We start from the raw sequence: 13,808 nt of genomic DNA on the forward strand, positions 1-13,808 counted from the left end.
GGCAAGGTCCATTCCACTTACAACATTCTATGATTCTCCTCCTCCTCCTCCTCCTCCTCCTCCTCCTCCTCCTCCTCCTCCTCTTCCTCCCTATGCCCCTTCTTGTACTCAGCAAAAGGAACCACCTCAGGGCTCTGTCCCTTGCAGTTCCTTGCCCCTTCTCGTGCATGAATGGTGCATGGAGGAGGGGCTGTGCCTGGGGAAACCGTCCATGTGGACGTGGCTGATTTAATGCACCACTAGAGCCCCAATGTTCCCTTCCAAGGGAGGGGGAGGCGCAGCTCCAAAAGAACACTGGGGCAACCTCTAAACTGAAGTCCTGCTAACGTCCCATCTGGTTAGCTGATGTCGCAAGCGGCTGGTGACCGTGTGCAGGGTGAAGGGGAGTCCTCCAGCCTCCTCCAGGGCCCCAGGCACAGATCAAGGGCACCTCTTTCTCCTCCCCGTGAAGACGAGACTCCCCAAAGATGTCACACGGGTGCGCTGTAGCACTAGGCATGAATTACAGTTCGAGATCACTGTGCGGTTCCAAATGTTCCTTCTTGAAACCTCCTGGGCGGTCTGGCCCTTTAACTTCCAAGGGAAGACCCGGGGGTGGGGAGGGGGGAGAACCACTGCCCTAGAGGGCCCCTGGCAGCCAGCAGAAAGAGGAGCCGAGGGGCCCTTGTGGCACTGCTATCACCGGTGCGGTCACCTTGTTTCCGGGTTGTTTGGACTCCCCAGTCCATACCTGCCCACTACCCCAGAATGGGGTCCCAGGGCTCTAAGATGGGGGTAATTAGCTGTTGCAGATTTTCTGGGTTGTATGGCTGTGGTCTTGGCATTGTAGGACCTGATGGTTCGCCAGTAGCTGTGACTGGCATCCTTAGAGGTATACCACAGAAAGATGGAGGACTTCCTGTGTCAAGGTGAGAAGAAAAATGGTCGGCAGGCAATTTGTATCTACTCAGGAAGGTGGGGTAGGGCCGAGTCATTCTTTTGGTGGAGCTCCCCAGGCTGTGAACGTGCTAATGGAGGAGCTTTCCTGAGGAGGTTCTTTTGTGGTCATTGTTTACTCATTGACTTCATTTGTACCCCGCCTTCCTTCCCCCAGGGGGACCCAAAAGCAACTGAAGAAAAATGTATCCATGGCATAAATTAGAATACACTGACAAAGCAATAGGCCTGTAAATGTGTACTCCCCCTGTCCAGAAGGGCTTGAGGCTGCTAGCCACCAAAAGCAATAAAACAACAGGAGCAAAGATGGCAAACCAAAAAAGCCCTCAATCACACCCGTGCAAACGAGTCAAATGAAACAAGTCACAATGGAGTGATTGCAGCCTTTAGTAAAAGACAATGTTGGCATTTTAGATGGCAGGATGAAATGCCTGGAGGGCAGGGGAACCATCGGGAAAGGCGAGAGTATGAACAAGGCTGAACAGTTTAGCTGAGAATACCAAGCTGAGAAGCACTTAGAGAAGCAACATTCAGAAAGTGCCACTAATGTCTTCCCCTCCAAACGCATGACTAAGCATTTCAGTAATTCCATTAGTGCCCTGGATGTCGATAACCTGCAGCGCCCCCTAGTGCTGCAAAAAGGATACGGTCTGTTGCGAGGAACTGGGTTGCCAGCCTCCAGGTTGGGCCTGGATATCTTCCAGCCCAACTACAGCCCATCTACAGACAGAGATCGTTTCCCCTGGAGAAAACGACTGCTTTGGAGGGAGTTCCCTCCCCGCGGTCTATCCCCAAATCTTCAGAAATTTCTCAGCCTACAGGTGGCAACCCCAAGCCACACCCTGAAGTGAGAGGCGTGACCCCCTCCCCCCCCAGGGCTCTCTGGACATTCCCAAGTTGCTTAAGCAGGAAAATTTAAAACAGAACAGCCCCCTCCTTCAAGACTTTTGGATGCGGAACATGAAATAGGCATTCTGCAAGAGCCAATAAGCGACACAAACAAAATGAAATGTGCAGACGTTTAAAGCATATTGTTTTGCTTCTGAGACCAAATCCACACATGCACCATGCAGCTGGCAGGTATAAGTTAGTGAAACCACGGCGAAGTCATTTAGCACATCTGGTGCCTGATCTAATGAACGGTCACAAACTACGAAAAGAGCAGTTGGAACAGGATACGGCGGCACGGTTTAACTTTGCCAGGACCAATTGGGGAACTTGCCATATTTCCACAGAGTTACATTTCAACTCAGTGGCATGTAGTGGTGGTAAAAAAGGCAAATTCCATGCTCGGAATTAATGGGGAAAGGCACTGAAAGCAAAGCTACGGGTATTTATAACTAGGGTATAGCCAAACTTGGAATAATGAAGGCTGTTCTGGTTGCCACCAGTGGGAAACAGTGCAGCAAAAGGCATCCAAATGAATCAATGGGGTCAGAGAACATTTGCAAAGAGGAAAAACTAAGAGCATTTGGACGGTTTTTAGTTTAGGAAAAACACGATTATGGAAGGGGAGACATGATAGAGGCTTATAAAATTGTGCATGATATGGAAAAATTGAGAAGAGTTCTATTTTTTCCCCTCTCCCTACTCTCATGACGCCAGAACTTGCAGTCAGGCCATGAGATTGATATAAAGTAGATTCTAAACAGACAAAGAAAGTACTTCTTCACATAATGCGTAACCATGAATGCAATCCTAAACGGAGTTATAGCTTTCCAAGTATGGAGGACCGGCCTGTCAGCTGTTATTAGCCATGATAGATACATGGAAGTTCTATGTTCAGACCAGTGTTCCCTCTAAGCTGAGTTAGTGTGAACTAGCTCACAATTTTTTAGCCTCCGGCTCACATTTTTGTCTTCGCTCAGGAAGGATGGCTCCAGAGCAAACTAGTTTCTGCAGTAGCCACATCACTGGCTCACAACTTTAATGCCAGGAGCTCACAGAGTAGTATTTTTGCTCACAAGACTCCACAGCTTAGAGGGAGCGTTGGTTCAGACCCGGTTTATCTCTGAACATCAAGAATCAAAGACACTTGTGTTGCCTTTGTGTCTTGCTCAGCAGTGGTTAGAAGCAGGATGACAGACAAGATGGTTCTTTGCTTTGACCCAGGAAGTTTCTTTCATAGTGTGCCCCAGCAGATCACGTCTAAATTCGGTCCAAGGTTTTCCAAAAAAGGAAATAACCTTTTAAAAGTATGCATTCTTTTGGAAAGACAAGATATTCTGGAATTGGTCTGAACCAGAGCTCCTACGATGTGGAGCACTGAAAAGTCCATAGATGGGTACACTCAAGACAAAGTGATTCAACAAAAGTCCAGACCGTTTTGGGCTTCAGACAGCCAAGGGAATTCATGGCATGTAGGCAAGCAAACCTTCAACTGTGTTCCAACCTTATATATTTTATACAATACACAGTGTTGTGGGTTTTTTGGTAATTTTGTTACAGTTACAGTCCAAGGACTATTTGTTTTTCATCCACGATTAACATTAAAAATAGAAGCTTTCCAAAATCTGCATTGCAAGAATGGTTTTGGATGTGAGCACCTATGTAGGAAAATCTTCATTTTTAAAAATATCATAGATATTTATTACCTATACCAGTGTTGGCGAACCTTTTAGAGACCGAGTGCCCAAACTGCGACCCAAAACCCACTTATTTATCGCAAAGTGCCAACATGGCAATTTAACCTGAATACTGAGGTTTTACTTTAGAAAAAACAACTCATACATTAACTTAAGATGATCCAAACAAAGTAAGCAAAGCAATCCCAAATGCTTTCATTTACTTAAAATTATTTGGCAGAGAATTCGACACTTTAATGATGGTCTGGGCCTGGCTGGGGTGATGGCACGCGTGCCCACAGAGAGGGCTCTGAGTGCCACCTCTGGCACCCGTGCCACAGGTTCGCCACCACTGACCTATACCTTTTCCTTTAAGAGAGGGATTTGTTTTTAACCAAAGTGGGGAAAAACCATGGCTCAGACACTGAAAATGTTAGGCCACAATAAGCAAGAGTACTTCTGAGAGTGTTCCTCACTGCTGGGTAATCAGAACCTAGCACCTACACACCTGGAATTCGATGTCTGGCCCAAATTCTGTTCCCCAGAGAATCCTGGGAACACATGACGCTGCCTTATCAGACTAGCAAAGTCAGTATTGTCTACTCAGACTGGCAGGTGCTCTCCAGTGTCTCAGGCAGAGGTCTTTCACATTCACCTGGTTGTTTTAAGTGGAGTTGCCGGGGATTGAACCTGGGACCTTCTGCGTGCCAAGCAGATGCTCTACCACTGAGCCACAGCCCCTCCATCAAACGTAATGTCATTAGCAAGATTGTCTCTTCTGCTGCTCGTCCTAACCTAGAAAGAAAAAGAACTTCTGGAATATGGGATCTTTAACACTTGCAAATTGCAAGCAAGCTTGAGATGGGAATAACAGGGACAGACTGGCCATTTAACCTGAAGGGGAATTTCCCAGTCAGCTGCTGCCTCAGAGGGACTCTGGTGGCCAAGAGCTGGCAAAGCCAATCCTCCTGGTTCAAGACCCCTCATCCGCAATTGCAGTTGGTGTCAGATCATCAGTTGTCTCCTAATGATGTGCTTCCAGTTTGGGGAATGATTAGAGATGTAAAATTTCCGGGAATTTTGAAGCTCAAAAAAAACCCCGTTCCCGGGGGAAACGGAAATTTTCGGAAAAATTGGAAAACATGCTACATGAGCACTTCTTTTTTATTTTCCAGATGGAAAGTCATTCTGTTACTTTAGGAACATAAAATATGACTATGGACATTTTTACTTGGCATGAAATTATCACAACTAGCCTATTAAAAATATAGTGTATCCAAACAATTATTACAAACAGAATACCCACCCACATGCAAAAACAAAACTGAACCCTTTTTCTTTTCTTCTGACAATAGAGCACCTCCTAAAGGAAGAAATGCATCTTGTTCTTGCATTGGAGAGTTCAGTTTGTAACCTAGGACTTGATTGTCCTCCATGCACAGAAATTAGATCGATCTGATACCATACATATTTTTTAGAAATGATTTTGAAAATATTTGAATACCTTGTCTTAAAATATTTTATTCATCATGTTATAATGAAACGTTCCATAATCAATTCTTTTCTTTTCTCAATTTTTCCAGATTTTTGGGAAAAAACAAAAAAGGCTTCAGGGGAAAAACAGGGGGGAAATGTTTTTTCCCGAATTTTTCCGGTTTTTTCCCAGGCCTTCACATCTCTAGGAATGATACAGTCGCTTAGCTGGTGCCCACTGTAGTCCCCTGAATGCCCCCTGCAGGGCTGGCGTGTAGCACCTCAGGGGCCGCTTAGCTTGACTAGCTCCAGAGCCATTGTCTCTTCCCAGTCTGCTCCTAGCAAATAACTGTTTATTCCTGTGGCCATCACTACATCTTCCGGCAGCAGATTCCACATTTTAATTCGCTGCCAGAGGATGAATGAACAGCTTGATAGGGGGATTAGATAGATTCATAGAGGAAACGTCTATCAATGGCTACTAGCCAGGGTGGCTGAGGGGAACCTCCACATTCAGAGGCACTGAGCCTCTGAATTCCAAAGCCAGGTGGCAATATCAGGGAAAGGCCTCGGCCTCTGTGCCTTGTTGTTGGCCCTCCAGAAGAACTGGTTGGCCACTGTGTGAGACAGGATGCTGGACTAGATGGACCGCTGGTCTGATCCAGCACGGCTCTTGTGTTCTTATGAAGGTCTCAGCCTCTGTGCCCTGTTGTTGGCCCTCCAGAGGAACTGGTTGGCCACTGTGTGAGACAGGATGCTGGACTAGATGGACCGCTGGTCTGATCCAGCAGGGCTCTTCTTAGGTTCTTATTGGGGAAGGCCTCTGCCTCTATGCCCTGTTGTTGGCCCTCCAGAGGAACTGGTTGGTCTCTGTGTGTGACAGGAGGCTGGACTGGATGGACCACTGGTCTGATCCAGCAGGGCTCTTATGTTCTTGTGAAGGCCTCATAGGGTTGTCAGGTCTGGGTTGGAAAATACCTACAGAATTTGGGGGTGGATCCGGGAGAGGGCGGGGTTTGGGGAGGGGAGGGGCCTCAGCATGGTAGAGTCCACCATTCAAAGCAGCCATTTTCTCCAGGGGAGCTGATCTCTGTCAGCTGGAGATCAGTATTAAAAGAAGGAGATCCCCAGACCCCACCTAGAGGCTGGCAACCCTAAGGCCTCAGCCTCTGTGCCCTGTTGTTAGCCCTCCAGAGGAACTGGTTGGCCCCTGTGTGAGAGAGGATGCTGTACTAGATGGATCACTGGTCTGATCCAGCAGGGCTCTTCTGATGCTCTTCTGAAGGCCTCAGCCTCTGTGCCCTGTTGTTAGCCCTCCAGAGGAACTGGTTGGCCCCTGTGTGAGACAGGATGCTGGACTAGATGGATCACTGGTCTGATCCAGCAGGGCTCTTCTGATGCTCTTATGAAGGCCTCAGCCTCTGTGCCCTGTTGTCAGCCCTCCAGAGGAACTGGTTGGCCCCTGTGTGAGACAGGATGCTGGACTAGATGGATCACTGGTCTGATCCAGCAGGGCTCTTCTGATGCTCTTATGAAGGCCTCAGCCTCTGTGCCCTGTTGTCAGCCCTCCAGAGGAACTGGTTGGCCCCTGTGTGAGACAGGATGCTGAACTAGGTGGATCCTCAATGGTCTAATCCAGCAGGGCACTTCCTATGTTCTTATGAAGGCCTCGGCCTCTGTGCCCTGTTGTTGGCCCTCCAGAGGAACTGGTTGGCCACTATGTGAGACAGGATGCTGGACTAGGTGGACTAGGTGGACTAGGGAATTAGATAAGCATATGGAGCAGAGGTCCATCAGTGGCTATTAGACACAAGGTAAAGATAGGGGCTCTGGGGCAAGTGATGCTCTGTCTTCTTGGTGCTTGGGGGGGTCAGCAGTGGGAGGGCTTTTAGTGTCCAGGCTCCACTGGTGGACCTCCTGATGGCACTGGTATTTCTGGCCACTGTGTGACACAGAGTGTTGGACTGGATGGGCCTTTGGCCTGATCCAACATTGGCGTATCTTATGTTCTTATGTTCTTATGACCCTCACTGGTCTGATCCAGAGGGGCTCTTCTGATGTTCTTATCTATGTTTATGTAAAGAGAGCAAAAAGAAGAATTCAGAGGTGGTACTGTTTGTCTGGTTCTCTGCAGGACACAAGATAGGAACAGGATGAGATGTTAAAGCAGTTCTGGAGAAAGTTGAGCCAATGATGCTGTGGTAGTACCATGGGGATAGCTCAGGTCCCAGACGAGTGGTCCCTGCACCACTGCCAGCAACCTAGGAGCCCTTGGCTTAACTTGCATCTGCCTGCCAGTGGCCCCACAGGAATTTCCCTTCTCTAAGGATTCTCTAAGGATCCTTCCTGATCTGACACTGCATACTTTTTAACGGTGGTGGTGGTGGTGGTGGTGGGAAACAGCACGGAATCCGCTCAGACAAATCTCTCTGTCATGTTCTCGGTTTCCTAACTGACATGTCTTCTTCTTGGATTTCTGGCAGATCTAGCTCATCAGGGCATGTTGCCTTCAGACTGAACACTTGGGGAACAAGCGATTACTCCGAAGAGAGCGAGAAGCCAAAGGAGAATGGCGACTCAGAGCCAGGTGGGGCAAAATGAAAGCACTGAACTTTTGCATGAATCGTTGTGAACAAATTCTCAAAAATGAGGACTAGAGACTTGAACTTGGTGCCAAGTGTGACGTGCCACGCATCTTAAGCCAGCACATAACCAGGGCTATTTTGGGGCAGGAACGCACAGGAACGGAGTTCCGGCTGGCTCCCAAGTTGGCCACGGCCAGCAGGAACTCATTAGCTTAATAGGCCACACCCAACAGCAGAAACTCATTAGGATTGGCTACATTAGGGGTGTGTGGCCTAACATGCAAAGGAGTTCCTGCTACAAAAAAGGCCCTGGGTTTTGACAATAAACAAGGTAAACAGAATAACAAGCAAAAGGTGGGTGTGGCTGGGTAACCACATGGGGTAACATGGGGGTGCGGCCTAATGTGCTAATGAGCTGTGCTGTCAGGGGTGTGGCCCAATATGCTAATGAGTTTCTGCTGTTGGGTATGGCCTGTTATGCTAATGAGTTCCTGCTGGGCTTTTTCTACAAAAAGAGCCCTGCACGTAACCTTGCACTCTGGAACATGTTTTCTAGTAATGTCTGCCTTTGTGGGAATGTTGCAATGGTCTTTTCCTTTCTTTCATTCTCTCTCCTCTCCCCTCACAAGGATGAAAAGAACTTGGATATGGAGGCATACAGTGACTCTCCTGTGAAGCACTCCGACATGTCCCTTGGAACAGAGAGCAGTGAGTACCCTAATCCGGATTCTCTGAAGGAAAGAGAGGGCACATTTGACTACGAGCAAAGATCAATGAGAAATTGCTCTACACACCACTAGGGGCTCTCTGGGCAAATAACTCCCCAGCATTTGGGCAGGATGTGGATGTGTCTGGCACACTCACATCCTTAGGACTTACTTTAAGCTGCCAGCTACTCCAAAGGGAAGATGACTGAGTAGGAAATGCTTCTTTACATACATCCAGGGCTCTTTTTGTAGAAAAAGCCCAGCAGGAACTCATTAGCATAATAGGCCACACCCAACAGCAGGAACTCATTAGCATATTGGGCCACACCCCTGACAGCACAGCTCATTAGCACATTAGGCCGCACCCCCATGTTACCAGAAGTGTGGTCATCCAGCCACACCCACCTTTTGCTTCTTATTCTGTTTACCTTGTTTGTTGTCAAAACCCAGGGCCTTTTTTTTGTAGCAGGGACTCCTTTGCATGTTAGGCCACACACCTCTAATGTAACCAATCCTAATGAGTTTCTGCTGTTGGGTGTGGCCTGTTATGCTAATGAGTTCCTGCTGGGCGTGGCCAACTTGGGAGCAAGCCGGAACTCCGTTCCTGTGCGTTCCTGCCCAAAAATAGCCCTGCTTACATCCAATCTCTTCTTCTTCTTCTCTAAGTTCCCCTTTCCACTGCATACCCCCCCATGTAGTTCCTTAGGCACCCTGATCTCCTTGGAGCAATACAGTCAACTGTATCTGTAGGGGGGGGCACTTCTAGTCTGCCACTGGAAAATTTAGACTGGACACAACCTGGTTCTGGTTCAGGGAGCTGAACATTCCAGCCGTCTTCCCGCTCACAACTCCTGATCTCTGAACTTTCGATACACCAGGTCACCACTTGCCATGGTGGGTATCTTTCAGCCGTTCTTCCTGGCCTGGGTACCGGGGAGCATATGACCTGCATGAGAGGAGGAGGAGGATGGACAGGGTGTCCCCAGGGAAGGCGGGACTCTATCAGAGGAGCAAGGACAATAGACCAAGTGAGTGCACGCGGGGGCATCCTGAACAGGACGGCGGTCTAGGAAAGTTGCGAGGAGCCCCAGCAGCCAATCAGGAGGCCCCGGTTCCTAGCTCCCCTCTGCTGTAACTCACCAAGGCTGCGATCGCATGCGCCTTTAGATCCGACACAGGTGTGAATGCCTGACAGATCTAAAGGGCGTGATCAGACGGCAACATCTGGGAAGAGTCCCGCAGTCGTTGGCAACCCGCGTTGCTCTGCCACAGAAACGGAGCCAAAAGACACCGGGGAAAGTCTCGTAGTAAATGGGTTCCAACAGGCCACGGATGGACTTCCAGTGCCCTACTGTTTTGGGTATCATCTACGCACTGGAGTCTTCTGGAATTTTTATTTGATAGGCATGGGATCTGATGTTTACCTGCCATTGTTATTTATTGTTTTACTCTTTCTATTGTCGTTGTTTTTATATCGTGAGCTGCCCTGAGCCCATTTTGGGGGGTAAAGGTAAAGGTTTCCCCTTGCTCGGGAGCCAGTCGCATCCGACTCTAGGGATGCGGTGCTCATCTCCGTTTCCAAGCCGAAGAGCCAGCGCTGCCCGAAGACTTCTCCGTGGTCATGTGGCTGGCATGACTAAACGCCGAGGCGCAAGGAATGCTGTTACCTTCCCGCTGAAGTGGTACCTATTCATCTACTTTCAGTTTCTTGCTTTAGAACTGCTAGGTTGGCAGGCACTGGGGCCAGAGACAGGCGCTCACTCCATCATATGGTGCACTCGGGTCTCAAACTCTCGAGCTCCAGACCTTCCGGTCTGCAGTTGAGCGTCTTAACCTCTGAGCCACCACGGCCCTTTTGGGGGATAGGGCAGGGTATACATTTAATAAATAAATAAATACATGACATGTAGGTTTGCCAGCTGTGGTTTGGAGGATGGCAACCCTGGTGGCATGGGACCCGTCCAGAGGCAATCCCAGTCCCACAGATGCTCTAGCCTTGCTCATAGAAACAACGGCTGAGGGGCGACAAGATCGAGGTTTATAAGATTATGCATGGGACAGAGCAGGTGGAGAAAGAGGTACTTTTCTCCCTTTCTCACAATACAAGAACTCGTGGGCACTCCACGAAATTGCTGAGCGGTTGGGTTAGAACAGATAAAAGGAAGTCCTTCTTCACCTAAAGAGTGATTAAGAAGAGAAGAAGAAGAGATTTGTTTTCTACCCCGCCCTTCACTACCTCAGGGAGTCTCAGAGCAGCTTACAAACTCCTCTCCCTTCCCCTTCCCACAACAGACACCCTGTGAGGGAGGTGGGGCTGAGAGAGCTCTTGACAGAAATGGCTCTTTTTCAAGAACAGCTCTTACAGAACTATGGCTTGCCCAAGGTCATCCAGGAGGCGCAAGTGGAGGAGTGGGGAATCAAACCCGGTTCTCCCAGATTAGAGTCTGCGCACTTAACCACGACACCAAAGTGGTGACCAGTTTCAGGGTATCAGCTTTCGACAACGGAAGCTCCTGGGAGACAGGACATTCTCTGAGGTGCTACTTAGCGTTGCCAGTGCTGGGTGGGGAAATACCTGGAGATTTGGGGGCTGGAGCCCGGGGAGGGTGGGGTTTGGGGGAGGGGAGGGGCCTCAGCAGAGCACAGAGGCACAGAGCCTACCCAGCAGGTGCAAGTGGAGGAGTGGGGAATCAAACCTGGTTCTCCCAGATTAGAGTCCGTGCACTTAACCACTACACCAAGCATGGAATTCACTGCCACAGGAGGTGGTGGCGGCTACAAGCCTGGATGGCTTCAAGAGGGAATTAGATAAGCATATGGAGCAGGAGTCCATCAGTGGCTATGAGCCACAAGGTATAGAGAGGAACTCTCGGTCTGGGGCAAGGAATGCTCTGTATTCTTGGTGCTTGGAGGGGGGGCAACAGTGGGAGGGCTTCTGGCCCCACTGGTAGACCTCCTGATGGCCCCTGGTATTTTTGGCCCCTGTGTAACAGAGTGTTGGACTGCAGGAGCCATTGGCCTGATCCAGCGTTAGCTTCTCTTATGTTTTTATGTCAGGGGCAAGGGATGCTCTGTATTCTTGGTCCTTGGGGGGGGGGCAACAGTGGGAGGGCTTCTAGTGTCCTGGCCCCACTGCTGGACCTCCTGATGGCACCTGGTATTTCTGGCCACTGTGTGACACAGAGTGTTGTACTGGATGGGCCATTGGCCTGATCCAACATTGGCTTCTCTTATGTTCTTATGTCTGGGGCAAGGGATGCTCTGTCTTGGTATAGATAGGGTTTTTATGTCGGGGGCAAGGGATGCTCTGTATTCTTGGTCCTTGGGGGGGGGGCAACAGTGGGAGGGCTTCTAGTGTCCTGGCCCCACTGCTGGACCTCCTGATGGCACCTGGTATTTCTGGCCACTGTGTGACAGAGCGTTGGACTGGATGGGCCATTGGCCTGATCCAACATTGGCTTCTTTTATGTTCTAATCCAAGGGGCAATTGTGTACAGGAAGGTGGTGAACCCCGTAGGAAACTTCAGGGCTTCCTTCCCAGACAGAGGCTGAAGCATCGGTTTCTGGCGCAGCTCTCCTGGCAGGCCTCGATTGCCAAACACTTTGCTCCCTTATCAGGCAATCAGTCGTGAAGGAAGCTGTTTGCTTTCAGCGTCTCCTTGAACTGGTCCATTATTGATAATAAATAGAGTTTCTGTTTGAAGTGAAGACACAAGCTGGCTGGGAGCGGAACTTTTCCCGCCCAGTGCTGGTTAAAAGCTGTTCCTTGAGGTGATCGGTGTGAGGGGAAAGCGAGGGAGAGGAGGAGAGAGCTGTGAAGGGCCATTTCGTACAATCACCAGCCAAAAGGATGCTTCGGGGAAAGGAAGGGTGTGACCTCTCCGAGGCACTGCTGAAGCACAAAGACGAATCTGAGCCAGTTTTATGATTTAATTTTTTTGTTAATAGGTGACAGGAGAGGGAGGAAAGGGGGTGATTGGAGGCTGGAGACCTCCCAGTATTACAATTGGTCTCCAGATGAGAGAGATCTGTGTTCCCGCCCTTCACTACATAAATGCTTACTGGTCGGTCAGCCTGGTGGCTTTGCATTCCTTGGCCAAGAATAGCAGAAAGAGGAAGAAATCTCAGTTCTTACTGAGCAATTGGACAGAATACCCTTTTCCCTTGATTCTCCAGATGTAAAAGGTCTAGAAGAGGAGTCCCCAACTTTTTGGGAACCTGCGGGCACCTTTGGAATTCTGGCACAGGGTGGTGGGCACAGCAACCAAATGGCTGCCCTGGGAAGTGGGGCCATGATGAGAGTTGCCAGCCTCCAGGTGGGGCCTGGAGATCTCCCGCTTTTACAATATGCCAATAAAAGGCTTTGGATTGGATTGGATCCCCCGTTGACAGCTGAGATCAGCTCCCCTGGAGAAAATGGCTGCTTTGAAGGGTGGACTCCATGGCATGGTACCATGCTGAGGCTCCTCCCCTCCCCAAACCCCGCCCTCTCCTGGACCCACCCCCAAAGTCTTCAGGTATTTTCCAACCCAGACCTGGCAACTTTGTAGCCATGAGTGACAGAAGCAAGCAACTGTATTGCACTTTTGCTTGATCAATTAATGCAGGCTGCAGAGTTCAGCCTTTTGTGGCACAGAAGTTGATTTCCTTCGGGGGCGGAATTGTGCATCTATTCTTGTAACATGCAGAAAGCCCCCATTCATCCTCCTCGATGCCGCACATGAATAAAAACAGTGTGGGTGTAACGAAGCTACACAGGAGAGGCAGGGAATGAAATGCAAGATTTCATAACAAAGGGATGGAACAATATTTGTCCCTGAGGCCCTTCTTCAGATTCCTCTACTGACCCTGCCTCCTTGGGTTGCCAACTTCCCAGTGGAGGCTGGAGGTCTCCTGGAATTACAGCCAACCTCTAGACAACAGAGATGAGTTCCACTGGTGAAAATGGATGTTTTAAAGAGTGGATACTATGGCAATATACCCTGCTGAGGTTTCACATCTGATAGAATCTTTTTGCCCTTAACTTTAAAGTACTTCAAAGGCCTAACCCCCACCTGCTCCCCCCCTCGTCTCTTATATGGCCCTATCCGTGATCTTCCGTCATCCAACCTTACTGTCTCTTGCTCCCTACAAACAACCTGTGGAACTCCTTCCCTGCAGTGCGATGTGGCTGCAAAGAAAGCTAATGCAGTCTTAGGATGCATTAACAGAAGCATTGTGTCCAGATCACGGCAGGTGGTAGTTCCGCTCTATTCTGCTATGGTCAGGCTTCACCTGGAGTCCTGTGTCTAGTTTTGGGCACCACATTTTAGGAAGGATGTTGACAAGCTCGAGCGTGTCCAGAAGAGGGCAACCAGGATGGTGAGAGGGCTGGAATCCAAGTCTTATGAGGAAAGGCTGAAAGAGTTGGGTATGTTTAGCCTGGGAAAGAGAAGGCTTAGAGGGGACATGATTGCAGTCTTCAAGTATTAGAAGGGCTGTCATGTAGAAGATGGAGCAGATCTCTTCTCTCTTGCTCCGGATTGCAAGACTAGATCTAATGG

At 49.3% G+C, this 13,808-nt stretch overlaps 1 protein-coding gene across 1 annotated transcript in view; it reads left to right on the plus strand.

The window, feature by feature from the left end:
- The window catches only part of SLC4A1 (solute carrier family 4 (anion exchanger), member 1 (Diego blood group)), a 138,090-nt gene that overhangs the window by 39,585 nt on the left and 84,697 nt on the right, over nucleotides 1-13,808 (plus strand). Inside the window, exon 2 of the mRNA XM_015410312.1 lies at nucleotides 8,188-8,266. Within this exon, the coding sequence (XP_015265798.1) occupies nucleotides 8,188-8,266 (79 nt within the window). The remainder of the gene's footprint in view (nucleotides 1-8,187; nucleotides 8,267-13,808) is intronic.

This window comes from Gekko japonicus, unplaced genomic scaffold (assembly GCF_001447785.1).
Source record: "Gekko japonicus isolate JY-2015 unplaced genomic scaffold, Gekko_japonicus_V1.1 scaffold1360, whole genome shotgun sequence".
NCBI classification, from domain to species: domain Eukaryota; kingdom Metazoa; phylum Chordata; class Lepidosauria; order Squamata; family Gekkonidae; genus Gekko; species Gekko japonicus.